The 20,370-nt window shown below is 36.4% G+C and overlaps 1 protein-coding gene across 1 annotated transcript; it reads right to left on the bottom strand.

Moving 5' to 3' along the window:
• Positions 1–2,201: 2,201 nt before the first annotated feature.
• On the bottom strand, positions 2,202–20,152 carry LOC148022146 (phenylcoumaran benzylic ether reductase IRL1-like). The gene is made up of 5 exons (XM_087697781.1): positions 19,707–20,152; positions 19,431–19,568; positions 3,347–3,587; positions 2,549–2,752; positions 2,202–2,441 (listed from the first exon to the last, which is right to left on the bottom strand). The coding sequence occupies exons 1-5, from the start codon at positions 19,992–19,994 to the stop codon at positions 2,275–2,277; spliced, it is 1,038 nt and encodes a 345-aa protein (XP_087553907.1). The 5' UTR covers positions 19,995–20,152; the 3' UTR covers positions 2,202–2,274.
• Positions 20,153–20,370: the final 218 nt, after the last annotated feature.

The following is a 20,370-nucleotide window of genomic DNA, read 5'->3' as shown; positions in this document are numbered from 1 at the left end:
TGCTTGGTCTCTTGGTGCCAAAGTGCTTAAAGTTCTGAGCTTCTTAAAGAACTATAATGGATTGGTTGTGTTCTTCTCTCCTTAATACATGTTGGAAGGTTTAGATGTTATGAGTTGGAGTTTTTAAAACGACAATATGTTATTTTCTTAACATCACAAGATCTCTAAGTGGTCACATGCTTTATTGGATTGCCATCTACATGGAATAAATATTAAGAGGCAAGGTTTATGGTGGTTTCAGTTTATTTCCTCTTGATACAAGCAGGATGAGATGCTGCACATGGTCCATCTTGGATAGTTTGTGTATATGTGATGGTTGTACTTGCCAAAATAGTACATATTGTGCTTCTTGGATAAAAGATTAAAATTTTTTGACATTTGTTATCGAAATGGACCATTTGGTAGGAAATTAATCAATGGAACAATTGAGAGAGAGAGAGAGAGAGAGAGAGAGAGAGAGAGAGAGAGAGAGAGAGAGAGAGAGAGAGAGAGAGAGAGAGAGAGAGAAGTGAAATAGGGCTCTTTGAAATCAAGGGATTCAAGACAATTTGCCATAGGGTGAATTGAGATATTGGGTTGGTGACTTTGGTTAGAATTGAGGATCTAGATAGCTCTAAAAAGTGAGGCATAGTGCACTTGGCTAATGATCATTGCATTGAGTGTAGTTGTTATCCTCAAGGTTTCTTTAGAATTGTTGCATATTGTTCTTCAAGGTTTTGTTGTAAGATGTTCTTGGGGTGGTAGTGCCCAAGTCAAAACTCAAATTGAGCCAAGCACCAAGTCATTAAACCATTACCAATGCTCCTTAGTATCTTAACCATGCATAACTTTGAGGGTTTCCTCTATCACTTAAGTGTGTGTCAACTTATTATCATAATAAGATCATCTCTTGAAGTGCATGAAAAATTAACAATAATCAAACATAAGCACAACATAGACATGATTTGGGATTGTTAAATCCTTTTATCATATAGGATAACTGTGTTTCTTTTCATCTAGAAGGGAATGGCAATAAAATTCAAGTAATTGCTACGAATTTTATTCATCTAGAATTCAAGTAATTCATCTAGAAGGGAATGGCAATAAAATTCAAGTAATTCATCTAGAAGGGAATGGCAATAAAATTCAAGTAATTGCTACGAATTTTGACAATACTACAAGATGGATATCTTACACAAGTATTTGACAAAAGAAGATATGTAAACAAAACATGGATGTAGATTAGGATTGTAACTTTGAGAATAGAGGATGGCCATATCAGTGCGTGTGTATGTGCATGCACATGTGTGTGTGTGTGTGTGTGTGTGTGTGTGTGTGTGTGTGTGTGTGTGTGTGTGTGTGTGTGTGTGTGTGTGTGTGTGTGTGTGTGTGTGTGTGTGTGTGTGTGTGTGTGTGTGTGTGTGTGTGTGTGTGTGTGTGTGTGTGTGTGTGTGTGTGTGTGTGTGTGTGTGTGTGTGTGTGTGTGTGTGTGTAGGCACATGCACATCTATATACTTTGCATGTTTATCCACAAAGAGAGAGAGAGAGAGAGAGAGAGAGAGAGAGATTAATAAGGTCTTTTGAATGTGAATGATCTATTATCTAAGCGTGTAAACATTAAACACTATAGGTTGGGATAAGCTAAAAGATATGTCTAAGGTGCAAACATATCTAAGGATGTGATAGTAAAGGATGCATAGTTTGAGGTTTTACAAAGATGATGATATGCAAAGCATGAATTGTTTGCCTCACATAAAACCTACTTTATATCCAAGGATATTTGTTATTCATTCAAGAAGCTTTGAAAAATGCATAATTACGCATGAAATTAGTTGTTTTATTGCATTCAAAGCATGCTGTTTTTTTTATTTTTTATGAGTAAAGGGAAGCAATTGAGTGATAGTATGGTTGCTTTCCTTTTCTCACAAACATATGAAGCAACAAGTTCTAGCCTTGTGAACTTCGTAATAACTTTGCAAGACTCCTACAAAAGTAGCCAATATGCAAAATAGGACTACTAAAAAGGGAGAACCCTAGTACAGTAAGGTCTAACCACTTGCACTATCCCCTTATCCATGCATAATAATAATTCAATATCATATTTCAATGCAAAGGAAAATTTCCATTCCCAAATGCCTTAACCTAGTGATATAGAACTAAAATTTTCCATCTCTCCCTTGGAATTGTTATATAAAATCACAAAAAATAAGATTTTTTTATTCTTTAAAATTTAGTTGTATATTTCTATTAACATTAGTTCACCTCAACAACGGCTTAAGATTTGTGGTCAATTATCTACACAAAGTTTTGAAGGTATTCATCAGCAGTAATATACTTCGCATCAAGAAAAATATTTGATGCGTCAACATCATGTATATCTAGTGGAAAGTTATACATTACTCCTTTCATAAAGATGGCATGCTTGATTGCAGTAGCACCATTATTCCTTGTGATAGGTTGAGCTGTGAACAAAAAGCACAATTAGTGTTGTAGCTTGACTACTTCAAACCATCATGACTAATAAAGACACAAACGTAGTGTGATGGGGTAGAAGAGTTACTATCAATACCTTCTATTATCTTGAACATTTCTTCTTCTTCCAAAATCACACGTTCCAAATTTTTCCCAATTTTCACCTCCCAAAGCTCAATGACTTCGTTTTGTGTAAGTACATTCTTGGGGAATCTCAAATGGACAACCTTATTTAGAGTCCTTGGATCATGAGCAACCTTGATAATGAAGGTCCCAATGTCTTCTTCACATAGATAGGGAACTAAACACAAGCAAAAATCAAGTTACAAATCAAACACAAACATTATCAAGAATACATGGCTATAATAATCTAATAATAATATCTCTAACATAGCCACAAAATGCTAGATTATGACACATTTTTATCTATTAATTTACCATGCCATTAACGTACCTCTATAATCTAACCATCTAAAAATGCTAAACAAATCTAACCTATGATCACAAATATGACATATTTCATTTTTACCGATATTTGAACAAAAAAAAGATTATTGTTGTCATGTAAAGCAACTCACTTAATATAACATAGATATTAGAGTCATTATAATAAGGAGAGTTTAAGTGATACATAGCTAGCTAGACTTGGAGTGAGGCAAGACAACTATCTTGAACATTTACCTAGCACAATTAGATTATGTACTTTTAAAGCAATGCATATGATACCATTTGTAAATTCTAGAGTCTTCATCATCCAATTACTAAGCTTAGATGATTATATATCAAGCAAGCTAGAGAAAATTTTATCACATAAGCATCTAGACTAAGAAATTAAAGTGCTTAACAAGCAATTTGCATTATGTTATGGACTACATTTGAATTGAATTACACTTACCTTTTGTATTGCCATGGCCATAGATAATTACTTTGTCCTTAGGGGGAGAATGAAGTTGTCCTGGTTGTCCAAGAGATCTTAAGAAGTAGTCTGCAAATGCAAAGCTACACACATAGCTATAAGGAATGTTTGCCCTTTCTATTTCCCTACGAATTTGTACTTTTTTTGTAAACATTGATTGGATGCATTCATGAACTTGTATTCGATCCACATCAACTCCAAACTCTGATGGTATGAATCTCTGGAAAAAAAAAAAGATTAACAAGAATATGCCACATGACAAGGTTGAAAATGTATTCAAGAGCATCTCATTGCTATGTGGTAATCCCATATATTGAATAAAACTATTTAAAAAGACCATGGCAACCAAATGCTTGCTTGGTATGTGTGTTTTAAAATGATCATATGCATGCTTAATAAAGTATAATCATATGCAAGCATTTGGTCATACCAAGCAAGTAGAGATATAATCATAATCATAGGGAAAGTATTGAGTGTGGATGATTGGAAAAAACTATATAATATCATTATAATGTGGAAAGTTGCTAAATTAAATGGTACTAATTAGCATGTTATGCTTAGTTTGTGAAAGAAACATTGGATAGTATCAACTCTATTTTGATGTGTGCAAGAATTAGCATAATGTTATATAAGGTGAAGTGGTAGGACACAATTGTCATTTTTCTTTTTGAAGAGATGAGCTGGTCACCAATAGTGGGCTAATCCTCAGTTCTATGATCTTTTAGTATAATTACACCTTAAGGCTTCAACCCTTGCATTATATATTTTTAGTTATGTATCTATAGCACCATTTACATATGTTGGTTGAAAGTAGCTACACATGTCACATATAGAGTGATGATTCTTTGCCCTACAAATAGAAATTGCCTAAGATTCATCCCCATCTCTTCATACAAATAGAAATTGCATACGATTCATCCCCACCTCTTCTTACTTATAAATAATATTTTGAAAAATAAGTCTCCAACCATGTTTGGACTTGCATTTTAGCTAAATTTAGTTTAAAAAGTTTAGCTAGGAAAATTTTATTTATAAACTCAATAACTAGATTTACATACATTTTTGGGTTAATTTTTTCTTATATCTTAGTAGGTGCAACCCAAATGACTACCAAGTCCTACTAACAACACTTGTAATACATATTAACACATATGGTTCTAACAATGTATTTTTGTATGAAAACAAGTAATAGTTAGACCCTTCACATATGACAACCTTAAACAACTACTCCCTAGAGATGTTTTGAAAACAACATGGATGTATGAATGGATCAAGTGTTTTTTTTTAATAAATTTATATATGTTATAAATTTATCAATTTTATCATAGATATCTTTGAATAAAAATTTTATAATTTAATTGTATCTAAATCCCAAAATTCTATGCTCATGCATATCCAACTCAAATATCTCTTTTTAACTAAATTATTAAATATATACCTTTTAAAAAAGATAAAATGCATAAAAATGATTTGAAGAATAAAGCCCTTTATTTTAACTTATTCAATTCTCCTCTATAATTTATTTTTTATTGAATAAATATTTTACTTTGAAAAGTGCACACACACACACACACTCACGCACGCACACACGCACACACACACACACATGCATGCATGCATGTATCCTTATGCACGTTTATACACATTAATATAAAAAGGAAAGTACATGTATTTAAACAATTTAGTATCATAACACTTGTTTATAGCCACATGTACATGCACCCACACCCACAATGAACTCATATACATGCACAAAAGTCTAACACATACATATATTGCAAAATCTCATCATTAAACTCATCATTGAACATATCAACAAACTCAACATCTTCAACATGCCCTCGATTACCAATACTTGATGAAACACACAAATAGTTTGAAGCAAAGGCTATACAATAGCCTTGTTACCTTAGCTACTAAGGTTCTTTTTCATCTTCTTTTTTTGTGAGTAGAGAAACTATTTGACCTTTTTGCATATATATATATATGCATAAGTTGAGGATCCAAAAGCTCAACTCTTCCCTTTTCCTTTTTTTTTAAATCCAAGAGTTAGTACCAAATAGATAGATCAACATGGTAAACACATAAAGGGACCATACATGCATAAGGGACTCCTTTTTCTAAATTGCATGGTAGAACGGCTCTCCGAAACCCTTATAAATTGCGAAGATTAAACAAGTACACTCTTAGAGAAAGATTATGATTCAAAGAGCCTTGGTTTTTACCACTAGTATTCAAGTTGGAGAACCTTATCTTCTCAAGAAAAGGAAATCAAAATTCTATTTTAGGATAGTAGAAAACAACCACAGGATCATACTTTCATCAAGGGCTAGGCAACGCCTTTCCTATAAAGTTCAAGTCCACTCCACAACCAAATGGAACCTTAGGTTGGAAGGACAGTACCTATGACAAGTTCCAAGTTGCATACATTGCATAGCAAGGATGTCTAGGAACAATGTCCAAGATGTTGGAGGAGCTTTGGGAAGCTTAGCAAAAAATTTTACATTATACTTCCCAAAAAAAGACTTAAAAACAATCGTATCAATTGGGGAAGAATTAAGAGAAAATATGTATTCTTCAAATTTTAATTTAACTTTACTCCTCATGATTATCTTCTTTTGTTTACCTTTGTTATGCATCATATAAAGAATATCCTAATTTTTCAAATCTCTGTTCTTTAAGAAATTTAATGAAATACAAAAAAATGTAGATGATGGTTGTTCTTTCCTTTTATCAAGAATTTAAAAAAATCGTATGAAAAATAGGAGAACTTGATACATTATATTTTCTTCTTCTTCAAGACCAAGAATATAAGACTGTGGAGAAGCATTAGAAGACCGAGATGCAACATTCTTGTTTTTACCTTGAAGTTCAACATGATAAGACTATTGAGAAACTAGAAAAGTACTAAGTGCACAATTCTTTTACTTTTCTTTAAAATCAACAGGATGAGACTGTAGAGAAACAATAAAAAAACTAGATGCAAGAGTCTAGTCCTTATCTTCAAGACCAATAAGATGAGATTGTTGAGGAATATTAAAAAAACTAGATGCAAAAGTCTAGTTCTTATCTTTAAGACCAATAGGATGAGACTATTGAGCAACATTAGAATAACTTAATGCAAGACTTTTTTTATTTTCCTTACGATCAATAAGATGTTTTATATGACTAAGTTGAAGACTAACTCTATTCACACTTTCACTAAAATCATGAATATATTCATACACACACACACACATTAAAAGAAAGGATATCATAAACTAAGATGTAATTACTTGTATAAAGGTCTTCATATATTATTAATTAAATATCTTTTAAAAGTTTATCTTAAATTTTAAGATATTACAAAATTCTCAAAGAGATCGTAATATTGAAAAATAAGATTTAAATTTTAAATTTGGATATATGTCATTATGTTGAAAAACACATCTAAAAAATATGTATACCACGTGTGATCAATAAAAGGGTTGCTTTATTTAGTAAAATATACAAGATTATATTTATTAAATGAGTGTCTATCTTACAAATTAAAAAAACTCACAAGTTTTCTTAATAAAAATAAGTCATTTTATTGCCCTATAACATGCAAGAAAACTCTACATGAATCAATGCACTTGCATATGAAATCCACTAATGGTATGTCAAAAGCAATCATCTATGAAAAAAATCTTTGTGAAAAGTTTGCATTGTATAAATAGATCCTATTCAGTTGTGCAAATGGTGGATGGTTTACTTCTAAAAATTTAGCAATAGGCACTCTACAACTAGGTTCTCTAAGTACTTCACACTTATATTCTCTTCATGTTTCACACATATTTTAGGTGATCTACATATTATTTTTTCTAGCTTTGTCTCTAATGCCCATCTCAACCATTGTATATAATATTTCATGTATCTACTCTAAGATAGCAACTACGATCATGAGGAATTCGACAATGGTACCTAAGGCTAGAATTGTCAAGTAATGACATTCTTTTGGGCAATTATCTTAATCTTCATTTAATTGTCAATTTTTCTAATATTGTTATTCACTATGGATTTGGTGATGATGGTAATATTCAATACCAATGGTTTGGATGTCAATATCTTTGTATTGGAAATGACTTTTCTTCTTATTGTATATAGTATCTAGGGAGTGTCATCAAGTGCTAAAACATGGATCTCTACCTGAACCTCCTACTATCTCTTTCTCCCCTCCCACTACCAACACCATTTCCTCCTCCCCTTTCCTTTTCCATTACAATATCCCAAGTTTGATTGATGCTAAATCTACTTCCACTGGATGCTAGCTTAGTTTGCATTTGGCTATGATAATTAGTTCCATTGTGGTGATCATGTGGATTTCCATTTAGTGAGTCTATCTAATGAACTAGCATCTTGCTCAATTCTAGAACTCAGTTTGTTAAGGCCCATCTTAATGCCTTTTTTAAGAGTAGATGAAGACTAATATTAGGGGTCACATAATTATATTGTCCAATTTTATCTTTTGTTCATAGAAGTGGTCGTGATCCCTTTAATAAAAAATGTATTACATAAGCCCAAAAATGAGGAGTTCATGCACAAACTATCACAATGAGCAAAGAAGAGAGAGCACATGTGTGTGTGTATGTGTGTGTGACCATTCCCACCACATCCCTCTCCATTGCTTCTCCCTTCTCCGTTAAGTCCACACACAAACACACACTCTCTCTCCTTTGTCTTCCACAAGTGAATGAAGGATTACGTACTAAGAAGGAAGATGAAGAAGATTTTAGTCTCCATTCAAATCATCAGTCTTATTTGTCTTATCTCGAACTTCCAAGAACAACAACATCATCAGCAACAACACAACATTGCATATAGATACTTATCATTTAGTAGTTCAATCTTCGCTCCCATTTTCTATTTCTACATTGTCATCCTTACTCCTCCCTCCTTGTCACTCATTCATCATCCATCTACTTTGCAACTTGTGCAACTTCCCCTATCACAACCATTCTTGATCCTACCATGTCTCCCCTTTGCTTCTCTCCCCACAAAACTCCCATTCCAACCACCTCTTGCCCCACAATCCCACAATAAGATCAATTTTAACATTCGCCTAGACTTAGCTAAAGATATAAAAGTGTCTAAACACCATATTAGGGAATATGGAAATTTTCCATAAGTTTGCGACACATGGTCAAATCTTTGGATTTGTCATAACTTGAACATTATAACTCCAAATTGAACACTCTATAGCACAATAGATTCCATTTTTCAAGTGCTTTCCACTGATAGGTCACATCATATGGTTTTGAGAAACTTATGGACATGTTATCCAAGTGCCATCTTTTTAGTATTCAAAAAATGGGAATTGGAAGATTTCGAAACTCACTAATATTGTGTTTCTACCACATTTGCAATGTGGATCAAATCTGCAATTTGCACCATTTATAGATAGCATGCTAACATGGCGAGAGAGAGAAAGAGAGAGAGAGGGGGGGTTTGGGGAGGGGGAGAAAGGTGTGGGATATATATTATATAAGTGAGGAGGCTATGAGATCAATAGAGAGCTCTCATAGCCCAAGTGGAAGAGAGAGAGAGAAAGAAAAAAAAATTGAATTCATTAGTTCAAACTTTTTCATTTAAAAAATGAAGAAAGTTTTGGGGGTATTATACATTTGTTGCGTGGTACTGTCAAAACCTTTTGCTAATAGATAGAAGAGATTAGTATATTAATATCAATACGACACTCGCTTCTTATCAACGTAACATATTAGTATTATTTTGCCCATAGTGTTGTACCCAAGACATTTTTTAAAATTTCAAGCCTTTTTAAAAAAAAGTAATAATATTAAAATAAATAAGACTATAATAATTTATTAATAATATTAGCGACTATATTAATGTCATCAAATTATTACTAACGTTCATATATTCTATTATATAATTCATTATTATGAAATATAAAATTATAATATATTTCATACACACACACACAAAATTATATATAACATTTTGTAAGTAAAATTTTTATAAAATATCAATAATAAGGCATCCATTACCGTTGAATATAATATTATAAATGATTTTATTTTTTCTATAATGAAATTTCATAAGTAAATTATTTTTATACCATATCTTAAACATTTATATTTCAACTTATAAAAAACTTTTAGAATGAACGTTTGTTGAAAATAGTTTTAAATATATAGCATAAAGAATAAATAAATCTATCATAGATATTTATGCTAACAATGTGTAATTATATGTTGAATGATTTTGTCTGATAAAATATTTAATAATAATATTATTATCAGTACTAAAATAATTCATTTATATATATATTAATGACAATAATATCCATAGATATAAATATTTTAAAACTTTTTAATTAATTATTATAATATGTATTATAATAAATAATCGAATAATTTTTATTTTTAATTTATTTTTAATAACAATAATAATAGCAATCGTTAGTATTATAATTTACTATAATGATAGCATGTTAATTTACTATTAATATTCCCTTCTTTCCTTACAAACGTCAAATATGCTCTCTCTCTCTCTCTCTCTCTCTCTCTCTCTCTCTCTCTCTCTCTCTCTCTCTCTCTCTCTCTCTCTCTCTCTCTCTCTCTAGACTTGTCATGCTCTCTATCTCTCTATTTGCATCTCAACAAATGCGCTTCTAATCCCACTATCTTTCCTCCCCACAAGACACTCAAGTTTCTCTCAATGTACGTTGAGCATTCATTGCATTAGGAGAAATTCAAGGTTTTGAAAATGCCCTCTAAGAGAGTTTGACCAAAATATTCCCTCAAAAAATGGGGGCAATGCACATTTTCTACAAATGAACTTGAAATTTGTTGAAGGTTGCATTTTTGGAACCTACTCTTCAAGAGCTTTTCCGTGATATATGTGTTGATAAGGTTTGGAAGTGGAACAATGCAATTATATCAAAGATTCCATTTTGCCTACGGAATATTATTGTAATATAATATTTTAAGACAAAAAAAACTTTATAAAATCTTGCCTTATCCAATCTTGAAACCCCATCATGCTATATATAATTGGAAAGCTCATGAAGTGTAGATTCTAAAAAATCAATCTCCAATTAGTTTGGAGTTTATTTGCAAAAAAATTATCATGCCCCCATTTTTTGAGGGAATATTTTGGTCAAACTCTATTCAAGGGCGTTTTCGAGACCTCAAATTTTCCCTAATGTCCCTCTTCTAGCTACTAACATGTGGTTGAGATCCAAAACCTCTTGTTAATTATAAAGCATAGATATAAATGTGGCACGGTTGTAATTCAACTAATAATTGTGTAACATGAAATGATATTATTAAAGCTGGTTTTTTGAAATACATCAATTATAAAAATGAAACCCAATGTTAAAAAATATTCTAATATAATATATATATATTCTTAATAAAAAGTTAAATTTATTTTATAAACATAATAAAATACCTTGCTTTAAATAATAATATCTCTTTTGGGCTTACTCTATGCCCATAATAACCACTTTCATCGATAATTTTCCTTAGTGCGTAAAATAGAAATAAATAGTTTTTCAAATTTTTACATTTGCATTTTATATTTTAATATCCTTTTGAATCTCAACCATTCTAAGCACCTTATTCTATCTCGTGATGCTCTTTGCCCCTTCTTGTGACAATTTTAGAGTTATCATTATGGGGGTTTTTTGAAAGGTTTTTTCGAAAAACCAAAAACCCGCAAAGGTCACACGTATGTATATGTTTTGTATCTTAGGTTTTGGGGAGGGGAGGGAGAGGGAAGTGTGATACACCTGCACTCGTTCACTCACTCAACACAGCATAGAAAGGTAACACTATGTGAGAGCAAGATATACTCTTGTATTATTCAATGAAATAAACGATACAACATAAGCACGTCCTAGGACTACACCCTCATGACACCACACCTATGAGGGTTCACCACTAGATATAGGGAATCACACGTAGAGTGGGAACCAAGCAAGGCTTAGAGTCACTACTACTCCCCATATAGGTGTTTCTGGTAGCAACACCATGGTATAGCTACAAAGCCCTTACACTCACCCCTGCTTATTGGATTGTTGTCCTTAGCAATCTAAGGGTAGAGTTTATTAACTCATCCAAGGTCTTAGCACAGCTTCTAATAAGCTGGCCAGTGCCTGCCGACACATTAGTGGGGTCTTAACAGAGCCTTTACTATCAGACTAGTCAGTCTCTGTTGCACTATGACTTGGGGGTCCTAATATAGCTTTTCCTATCAAGCTGGTCACAATGTATGTCTATCTAAACTGCTTTGTTACTTGATTTATTCTTACTACCATGCGAATCCACTCTCGACTCAATTACATTTGAGAAGTGGAGGCGTTACTAGGCCTATGATAAGTCAAGTGATGACTCAAGGGGCATTGGAAGAATTATTGGGATTCTCATTGAGCTAGGTGGCGATGGCCTCATTGCCACATTCGCAAGCCTTCACTTCCAAAATCCATGTGGCTTCTTTGATGGGGTGCCCTTTCCACTTGGTGAGGTACTCGAGGTACCCTCCTTTGTGTTCCTAGTGGCGAAGGAAGGCTTCTACTTCAAAGGGGCCATTGGAGTGAAGTAGTGGAGCGTACCACCCTACTGGTGGTTGGGATAGAGCCTACGCAAAAGGCGAGCATAAAATGCATTATGGACACAAATGCTTTTTGGCAGGTCGAGCTTGTATGTTACTTCATTGAAGACTTGAGTGATACAGTAGGGTCCATAGTAGCAATGATTGAATTTGGGGCTCATATTCTTTGGGAGAAACATATGCTTGGAGCTAACGAGGACCATGTCTCCTTTGGTGAAGAGTGCCGCCTTACACTTCTTGTTGGCATGTTCGATCATGGTGATTTTGCTCTTTTCCAAACTCTGCCTAGCTGCTTCATTGTGGTCTCTCCATTTCTTCAAGAATTCTTCTACATCTTGATCTTCAGTTTTGGCAAGTCCTAAGGTTAAGGCAAGGGGTGTGATGACTTCTTTATCCATGGCTAACTCAAAGGGTGTGTAGCCTGTTGCAGAGTGGATTAAGCTATTATAGTGAAACTTGAGTACATCAAGGTACAAGGCCCAATCTTTTTGGTCCGCCCGAGCGTAGCTCCAGAGGTGATCTTCAATGCCTTGGTTTACTCTCTCTGTTTGCCCATCTGTCTCGAGGTGGAAGGAGGACGAGAATCTCAACTGTATTTCCAGAGTCAAAGAGTTCCTTCCACATGTCACTCATGAATCTACCATCTCTATCTAAGATGATGGCTAAGGGTAAGCCATGCAACTTGAACACATGCATGAAGAAAAGGCGAGCTACCTCCTTAGCATTCAATGGTGGCTTGCTTGGAGAAATAGTCCACTACTACAAAGATGATGGTGTAACCATGGGATTCTAGGAGCTCCACAATAAAATCCATGCTAATGACATCCCATGGCTGGCTAGGTACTAGCATTGATTGTGATAATCTTGCTTGCTTGGAGCATGGTGCCTTCACTAGTTGGCAAGTAGGACAAGTCTTGATATAGGCTGTGACTTCTTCCTTCATGTTCAACCAAAAGAACTATTTCTTGAGTACGTCAAGTATCTTTCTTTGTCCCTTATGCCCACCTAATTTTCCATCATGTACTCCATTTAATATGACCTTCTTCAGCTCCACACTATTGGGAATGCACATTCTCTTGCCTACAAACAGAATTCCCTCCTTTAGGGTATACATGCTATGAGGTGTTTTGTTAGCTTTTACCTCTTCAATAATCTTGTGCATTTCTTCATCATGTTCCAAAGCCTCTTTTACTAGCTTGAGGAAGTTGTTATTGACCACACTAACAGCTTTCAAATCTACTATCTTGTTGGTGGAGCCTAGCTTGTGTTTAATCTCCAAGTCGAACTCTGCTAGGAAGTCAAACCATTGGGCTTATTTGGTAGACAACTTTGGTTGGGACTAGAAGTTTTTGAGTGATATGTTGTCCGTGAAGACCATGATGTGTTTGTCTTGAACATAATGCTTCCATTTTCTAAGGCAATGAATCATTGCTAGCATCTTCTTCTTGTGTGTGCTCCATTTGGTTTCTGCATCTATGAACTTCTTGTATTCATAAGCTATGGGGTGACCATCTTGCGCCAACACTTCCCCAATGCTATAATCTCATGCATTTGTGGAGATTTCAAAGGGCTTAGTATAGTTTGGCACTTTGAGTATGAAGGTTTGGCTCCTACATTCTTTCATCAGCTCAAAAGTATTCTATCACTTACTTTCCCATGTGAAATTTCCATCTCCTTTAGTAAGGTGGGATAGTGGTGCGGTTACTAGGCTATAATCCTTGATGAATCTTTTACAAAACATCGTGAATCCTAGGAATTCACGCACTTCCCTCACAGTCTTTAACACAGGCCAATTATTTACTACTACTACTTTCTTGGGATCTACTTTGATGCCTACCTCACCTATGATGAAACCTAGGAATTCTAACCCCTCCACTGCAAACTCACATTTTTAAGGTTTGGCATATAGTTTGTGTTGTCTCAGCTTCTCAAAAACTAGACATAAGTGTCTTTTGTTTTCTTCTAGAGTTTTACTATACACTAGGAGATCATCTATGTAGATAATAATAAAGACATCTATTTCAGGCCGAAAGACTCCATCCATTAGGTCACAAAAGGTGTCCGGTCCATTACTCAATCCAAAACCTAGGACAAGCCACTCAAAGCTTCCATATCAAGTACGAAAGGCTGTCTTGGGAATGTTTTCTTCTACTATACGAATCTGATGGTACCCTTGCCGGAGGTCTATATGATTGAAGTATTTGGCTTCATATAGTCTGTCTAATAGTTCTTCAACTAAGGGCATGGGATACTTGTTCTTGATTGTGATCTTATTAAGAGCCCTAAAGTCTACACATAGTCGGAGTCCTCCATCCTTCTTCTTGACAAACAACATTGGGGCATCGAAGGGGGTCTTGTGGGGTCGAATGAACCCTTGCTCCTCCAAATCATATAACTATTTTTTCAACTCCATGAGTTCAGTGCGATTCATATGGTAGGGGGCTCTAGCTAGTGGGACTACCCCTAGAATTAGCTCAATCTCGTAGTCTACTTATCTTTTGGGTTGTAGGCCTTTGGGTAGTTTAGTTGGTATCGCATCCTCATATTCCTCAAGTATTGCTTCCACTTCTTTATTGTCAACTTGTGGTTTGGGCTTCTTGGTGACCTCCTGCTCAATGGATCGAATAAATATGGATAACCTGTTGAGGCCTCAACAGGTCATGATATGAGGCCTAATATGGGTAACCTGTTGAGGCGGTGCTTGGGTTGGGGCTTCTAGTTTTGTTAGGTACTCGTTTCGTCATTTGGCATTAGACTCCATGCTTGTTCTCCTTCATCAGCACTTTGATTCATGTAATGCTTGGGAGTTGCATTCTTTCACAAGGTACTCTAACGCCCTCTTCTTGCATATCTAGCATCATTTCATTAACTTCTTTTCCAAACATTGCAATGATGTACTTGTCACAGAACTCCATGCCTAAAATGACTTCAAAATCATCCATGGAAATGACTAAGAAGTTAAGTTTGGCCTTCCATTTTTCTACTTCTACTTGCATTGCAAAGACCTGTTTGACTTCCTTGGCTTCTCCTTATGCAAAGGTTACTGTTAACCCTTTTGGGGCCTTAGATAAATTGAGTCCATGTTTGGTTGCACAATTTGGGGTGATGAAGTTATGGGTGGCTCCTGTGCCTACCATGATGGCTTGATCCCCTTCACTCACTCTACCTAGGATGTGTGTTGGATCGCTGCTACGCATGCCGGCATGCATTGGGAACAAGCACTAACTATCCCCACCCTTGGGTGGTCTAGGTTCTCTTCCCTTCCACTAGGGATTTCTTGAATGCGCAGGGGTTGTGGCTCCCATCCATATGCACTCGTGATTGCTACCCTAGACCCGCTTGTTGAGGTTGTATCATCCATGGAGCATCTATTTTGATAGTGGGGTCCCCCCACACTAGAAACATCTAACCGTTGTGGTTGAGGCTTGGGGTCTCAACCATGATGTATTTTATCCCCACGGGCCTATATGATGCACTAGGAGTTGGTCTGTAGTGGTTGTTTTCCCATCGCCCAATTGCTGCTCTTGGCACCAAGGCGAATTGCGACGCGGCTGGGGTTATTCCTGAGACTTGACCCACATCTGCAAGAAGAAGCCTCTAGGGGTATTGGGTCTCGAGGTCCAAGAGTTGGTGGTGAGGTCAATGTTGAATCTGATCTAACTCCCTTGGGCTGTCCTTCTCCCTTCTAGGTCAACTAATCTTTCGATCATCCTCATGACCTCAACTAAATTAGTTGGCTCCTGTCTCTCCACATCTCTTCTGGCCCATTCTTGCATGCCAAATAGGAATCCATGTAACTTAATGTTAGTGCCCATGTTGGGTAGCTGCAGCATCAACTGCCTATATTTGCTAATATACTTCTTCATCTTTCCTTGTGTTTGCTTGAGATTTCTCCATTCATCTCTAACTTTGAATTTCTTTATCTTTGGGATGAACTAGTCTTTGAGTTCTTTTTAGAGTTCTTCCCATGAAAAGATAGAGTGCCCTTGCTCACGTTCCAACAGGTACCAACTAGCAGTGTCCTCTACGTAGATGGTTGCCAATTCTCCCTTCCTATCTTTAGTGATCCTAGCATACTTCAAGTATTTGTCTACTTCCGCAATCCACTTCTTTAAAATCAACCTGTCTCTCTCTCCTTTCTACTTGGTGGGTTGGGGCATTTTGAACTCCCCATAGTTGTCTTGTGAACTCTCACTCTCCTCATCTTCCTTATGGTGTTGTCTTTTGTCTTTCTTCTTGTCCTTCTTCTTGCTTCCTGCTTCAATTACCTTCTCCTTGTCCTTCCTTGTATCCTAAGCTCTTCTAGATGTCTCCTCTCTAACTAACCTATCCACTAATCTATCCATTTGTTCTTACAGTTTGCGTCTTTTCTCCTCTTCTTGTTGCTATATCACCCACTCTTTATAGCCCTACTCCACTTCTAGTTTTCTTCTCTTTTCCTCTTTTTTCTCCTCCATTTGCATATTCCTCAAGATTGAGTCCAACAAGCCTAACATGCCCTCCAATTGCCTCTCTAAGCTGGCTACTTTCTCCTCTTGAGCTACTCTTCATTCTTGACTTCGGCTCTTCTTCCTCTCTTCAACCATTGGGATTGGTGCACTCTCTTTGTCATTATCCATGTTGTTGTGGGAAGTCGCACCTCGGCTTTTGGTGTTGTTGATGCGAGGAAGCCACATTTCGCCCTTGGATGGTGGTTGTGCTCCAAGGAAGCCATGTCACGTCTTTATATGTTGACTTATATCAGGGTTGCCATGCCAAGAGTCGTCGCAACATGGGGCAACACGACGTGGAGCATCATGACGTGGATCGTCTTGACATGATTTTGGGGCACTCGATCTCCTTTCCTACTTCCATGAGTACTCCACTCCAAGCAAGAGTTGCTCTGATACCAAGTGTGATATACCTGCACTCATTCAATTTGCTTTAGGAACTAGAGATGATCTCTCTATAAAACGGATTCCTATTGGAAACCCATTAACCCACAGATGGATAGCTCCTTCGTTTGCAATGTTTGGTGCATAAGTGCTCCCCCCCCCCCTCCCCCACAAAAAAAAAAATCCATCATCATCATCTATTAACATCCACGGCAAAATTTTATATGGCAGCTTTCGACTGTACGACAATAGATTGCTGGGGAGTTTTCTTGGCCAAAAACAAACAACTCGCCGCCTCCTTTCCAAACCGTTTGCTTAACCACAAAGGATCCATGATGGAGGTTAGAGTATAGCGTGGTCTTGCACGCAGACCCCCGTTGCTGCTGCATTCTCATCCTCATACGCCGGTGGCATCAGATACTCAAACCCGCATTTCAATGCCATCCAATCCCATCCATGTAGCAATCGTTCGCCGCCTGCTTTCACACGCGGATGACTTTGACTTTGACGCATTCTTTCCCACACGAACCCTGAATTTGCAGGCACATTCGTATGACTTGCGGCATCAATGTGTACGAGAACCCAGCAGACGAATACACGCCAACCATGATCAGGTTTGCTCTTTCCGTAAATCAAGGTTTATACCTTTGTATCCTTCATTTATTTCAATCTGATTACTTTTGCTGGCTCCCATTCTGGATTTGGCTTTCTTCCATTTTCAATGATTACGAGGATTGTAATGCTCATCAGCGTTCTGTACATAAGATACCCCCATACACATCCTGCTCAAGCACATCGCACGCTGGTGGTATATCCATGTAGCCTCACTCAAATTTCCATTTTATTGGTCCACGTGTATGAACCATATTGCTGGCAGGTCATGATATTTTAGTGCCTCATGAACCCTATTTCTAGCAAGTCATAGAAGCAAAGCAAGCATAACAACTATGCTTGGCTAAGAGATTATAGCACATTTTATATACTTGAAATTCACCATACAATTAGGTTATGTGTTTGTCGTGTGTATGATTGGTTGTGAGAGAGGAAATTCAATGAGCCTTGAACCATATGTTCCATGTCAATTCAAACTATGATACATCTTAGGTTATGTACCACCTATGATTTAACTCATGTGAATTATCATACATAGATGTTGATTCATACGGAAATTTTGGTTGCTAATTAGCCTTTTAAATAGTTGCATCTACTATTTTCTAGTCCAAAATAAAGGATAAGAGGAGCATCAATTAAAGGACAAGGATTTGAGGTTTGACATGTATATACCATTGAGGCACATCTATTTTTCAAACATCCCAATTGTTGGATGTTATTCTACCCATACTTAGATAAAGAATGTTAGATATTTATGGATGTGTTATCATTCTCATGGTGTTGTAGAGCTCCAACATTGATGCTTTCCAAAGACACTTGCTTTTCCAATATATACAATGTCATGCACACAGTGATGCTACCAATTTGAGCTACACGTGTTTTGTTATTGTCAATGTTAGTTTAATTTGACTTTGATATCTTGTCTATGCAATGATGCCTATGACATGGCATCAAGTCAAAGTCTCATTCTGCTTTAACTTTGACACCCTATCTAGATGCATGCCGCCTCTTTAAGAATTGGTATCTAAAACATGATGCAATATCAAATGGAAGTTTCCTTTATAATTGTCATGAGGTTAGAAGTCGAACTTATCTTGCAATGTTGTACCTACAAACAAGTCATACTTAACCCAAAAGGGACATGACCTAGTTAGATTTATCTACCAACATATCCACACCAGAAATTACAATTTTAGTCAATATAAAACTACTTATTTACAATGCAAGTCTACATACCTAATTATACTTTAAGTTACACATGTTATAGTTACATGCTAGCTTATAGAAAATTTAAACTTACATATATTAGATTTATATGCAAGCTTTTTTTAAGTATAGAATATTCACATACCTAAGTATACTTACCCAAGTTGTACTTACATCTAAACTTGAATTTAGATGTATGATTTCCAATGTCTTTTCAACATTCCAAATACAATGAAATGTTTTATTGAAAAGCTTCAACTATGATACGCTGTCTAATTACTTGGATGTGTTACTAGAGGATGTATGTCATAAATTTTGCCAATGGGAACCTATTAGAGGGTAAATTTGCCTCTGTGTCTCTATTGGGACCTATTGGAGGGTAAAGCTCCCAATCCAAGTAACTACAAGTGGATACAATGGATCAAATATTTCTTAGATATCAATAGCAAGAAATAAAATTTTAATATATTCTAACATTTTTAAGATTTTATTAAGGCTTTATTAAGAATTAAGATTACCCATTATAGGCGGATGCTTCAAATTTGCTATTCCAAGACTAAATTTAGTATTTGACACCCATTCATTAGTTCCTTGCTTATTACATGGCCCTTGTGATAACTAAGGCTCTAATTACTTTTTTTATTCTGGGTAAGACCTTATTTTTATAAATAAAATCTCGCCTTTTGCGAGTTCTCTCTCTCTCTCTCTCTCTCTCTCTCTCTCTGTGTCTGAGAATTCCAAGCAAAAATGCCTACCCCAGGAGAAATACTACTTGCCTGGATGTGTTGTCCGGCCTCGCAGATGGCCTTGACGATATTGATCTGGTTGGAGAGCTGGGGCGCGCTCACTGCCGAGATCACCACGTCTGCCTGCCTCAGCGCCTCCAGCAGGCTCTTCTGATCTTCCAGGGACCCCTGCACTTGTCATATAATCCATACACCTTCATCATCATCGCTCCCTTCGATCCTTCTTTCTTACATTCCATGATCGTTCTAATTCTGGAGAGAGAGAGAGAGAGAGAGAGAGAGCGCTCTGCATGATTTACGTCTCACCGGAAGGATGGTGGCTCCGAGGGACGCGAAGTAGCGGATGAGGTGGGCCTTGGACGCGGAGGAGAAGTCGGCATCACATTGCTGCTGCTGCTGCTGCTGGTTACTCGTGGTCGTAGAAGAAGAAGAAGTGGTACTGTGGGTTGCGGCAGGGACGGCGGGGGTGCAGTGGTGGTGGGTGAGGAGCGTGGTGGGGTGGCCCTGCAGGATGCTAGCTCTCGCGATCCAGCGCCCCAGGTGCCCCGTCCCTCCTATCACCAACACCCTGCTCGTCTTCTTCCCCTCTTCCATTCTCTCTCTCTCTCTCTCTCTCTCTCTCTCTCTTCAGCTTTTGGCTTCCTAAACCAGAAAGCACTAGGGATTCAACAGTTGTCTTTTTGGGCCTCTCAAAAGGCCCCCATTCTCCATCGATTTATGCAATGCAATGCAGGGGACTTGTTGAGAAAAGACGGGTTCACTTCACCTTCAACCCACTAAGGTTTTGGGACTGTCTTTTTAAAATGGAAAAGTCTTCTCAAAGAGCCGCTAGGTTGATAGCGTAGTCATGTGGTTGTTTTTTAATGGTTTTGGAGAACTGAGCTTTACTTTTTGTTGCTAGAAAACGAAAGTTGAACATAACACAAGGTTCTTTTTTTCAATATATAAATCTCATATAAAATAGGTACCA

The sequence above is a fragment of the Lygodium microphyllum genome, chromosome 17 (assembly GCF_053477565.2).
Source record: "Lygodium microphyllum isolate KBCC chromosome 17, Lygodium_microphyllum_v1.1.10, whole genome shotgun sequence".
Classification (NCBI taxonomy): domain Eukaryota; kingdom Viridiplantae; phylum Streptophyta; class Polypodiopsida; order Schizaeales; family Lygodiaceae; genus Lygodium; species Lygodium microphyllum.
Note: the sequence above shows the minus strand (reverse complement) of the source record. Positions and strands in the feature narration are given on the sequence as shown.

Coding starts and splice junctions, on each gene's coding strand:
- LOC148022146 (XM_087697781.1), bottom strand. CDS start 19,994: ATGGAAGAGGGGAAGAAGACGAGCAGGGTGTTGGTGATAGGAGGGACG. Junction 19,569..19,706: donor TCGGAGCCACCATCCTTCCG/GTGAGACGTAAA, acceptor TGACAAGTGCAG/GGGTCCCTGGAAGATCAGAA. Junction 3,588..19,430: donor AGGCCGGACAACACATCCAG/GCAAGTAGTATT, acceptor TTTTTTTTCCAG/AGATTCATACCATCAGAGTT.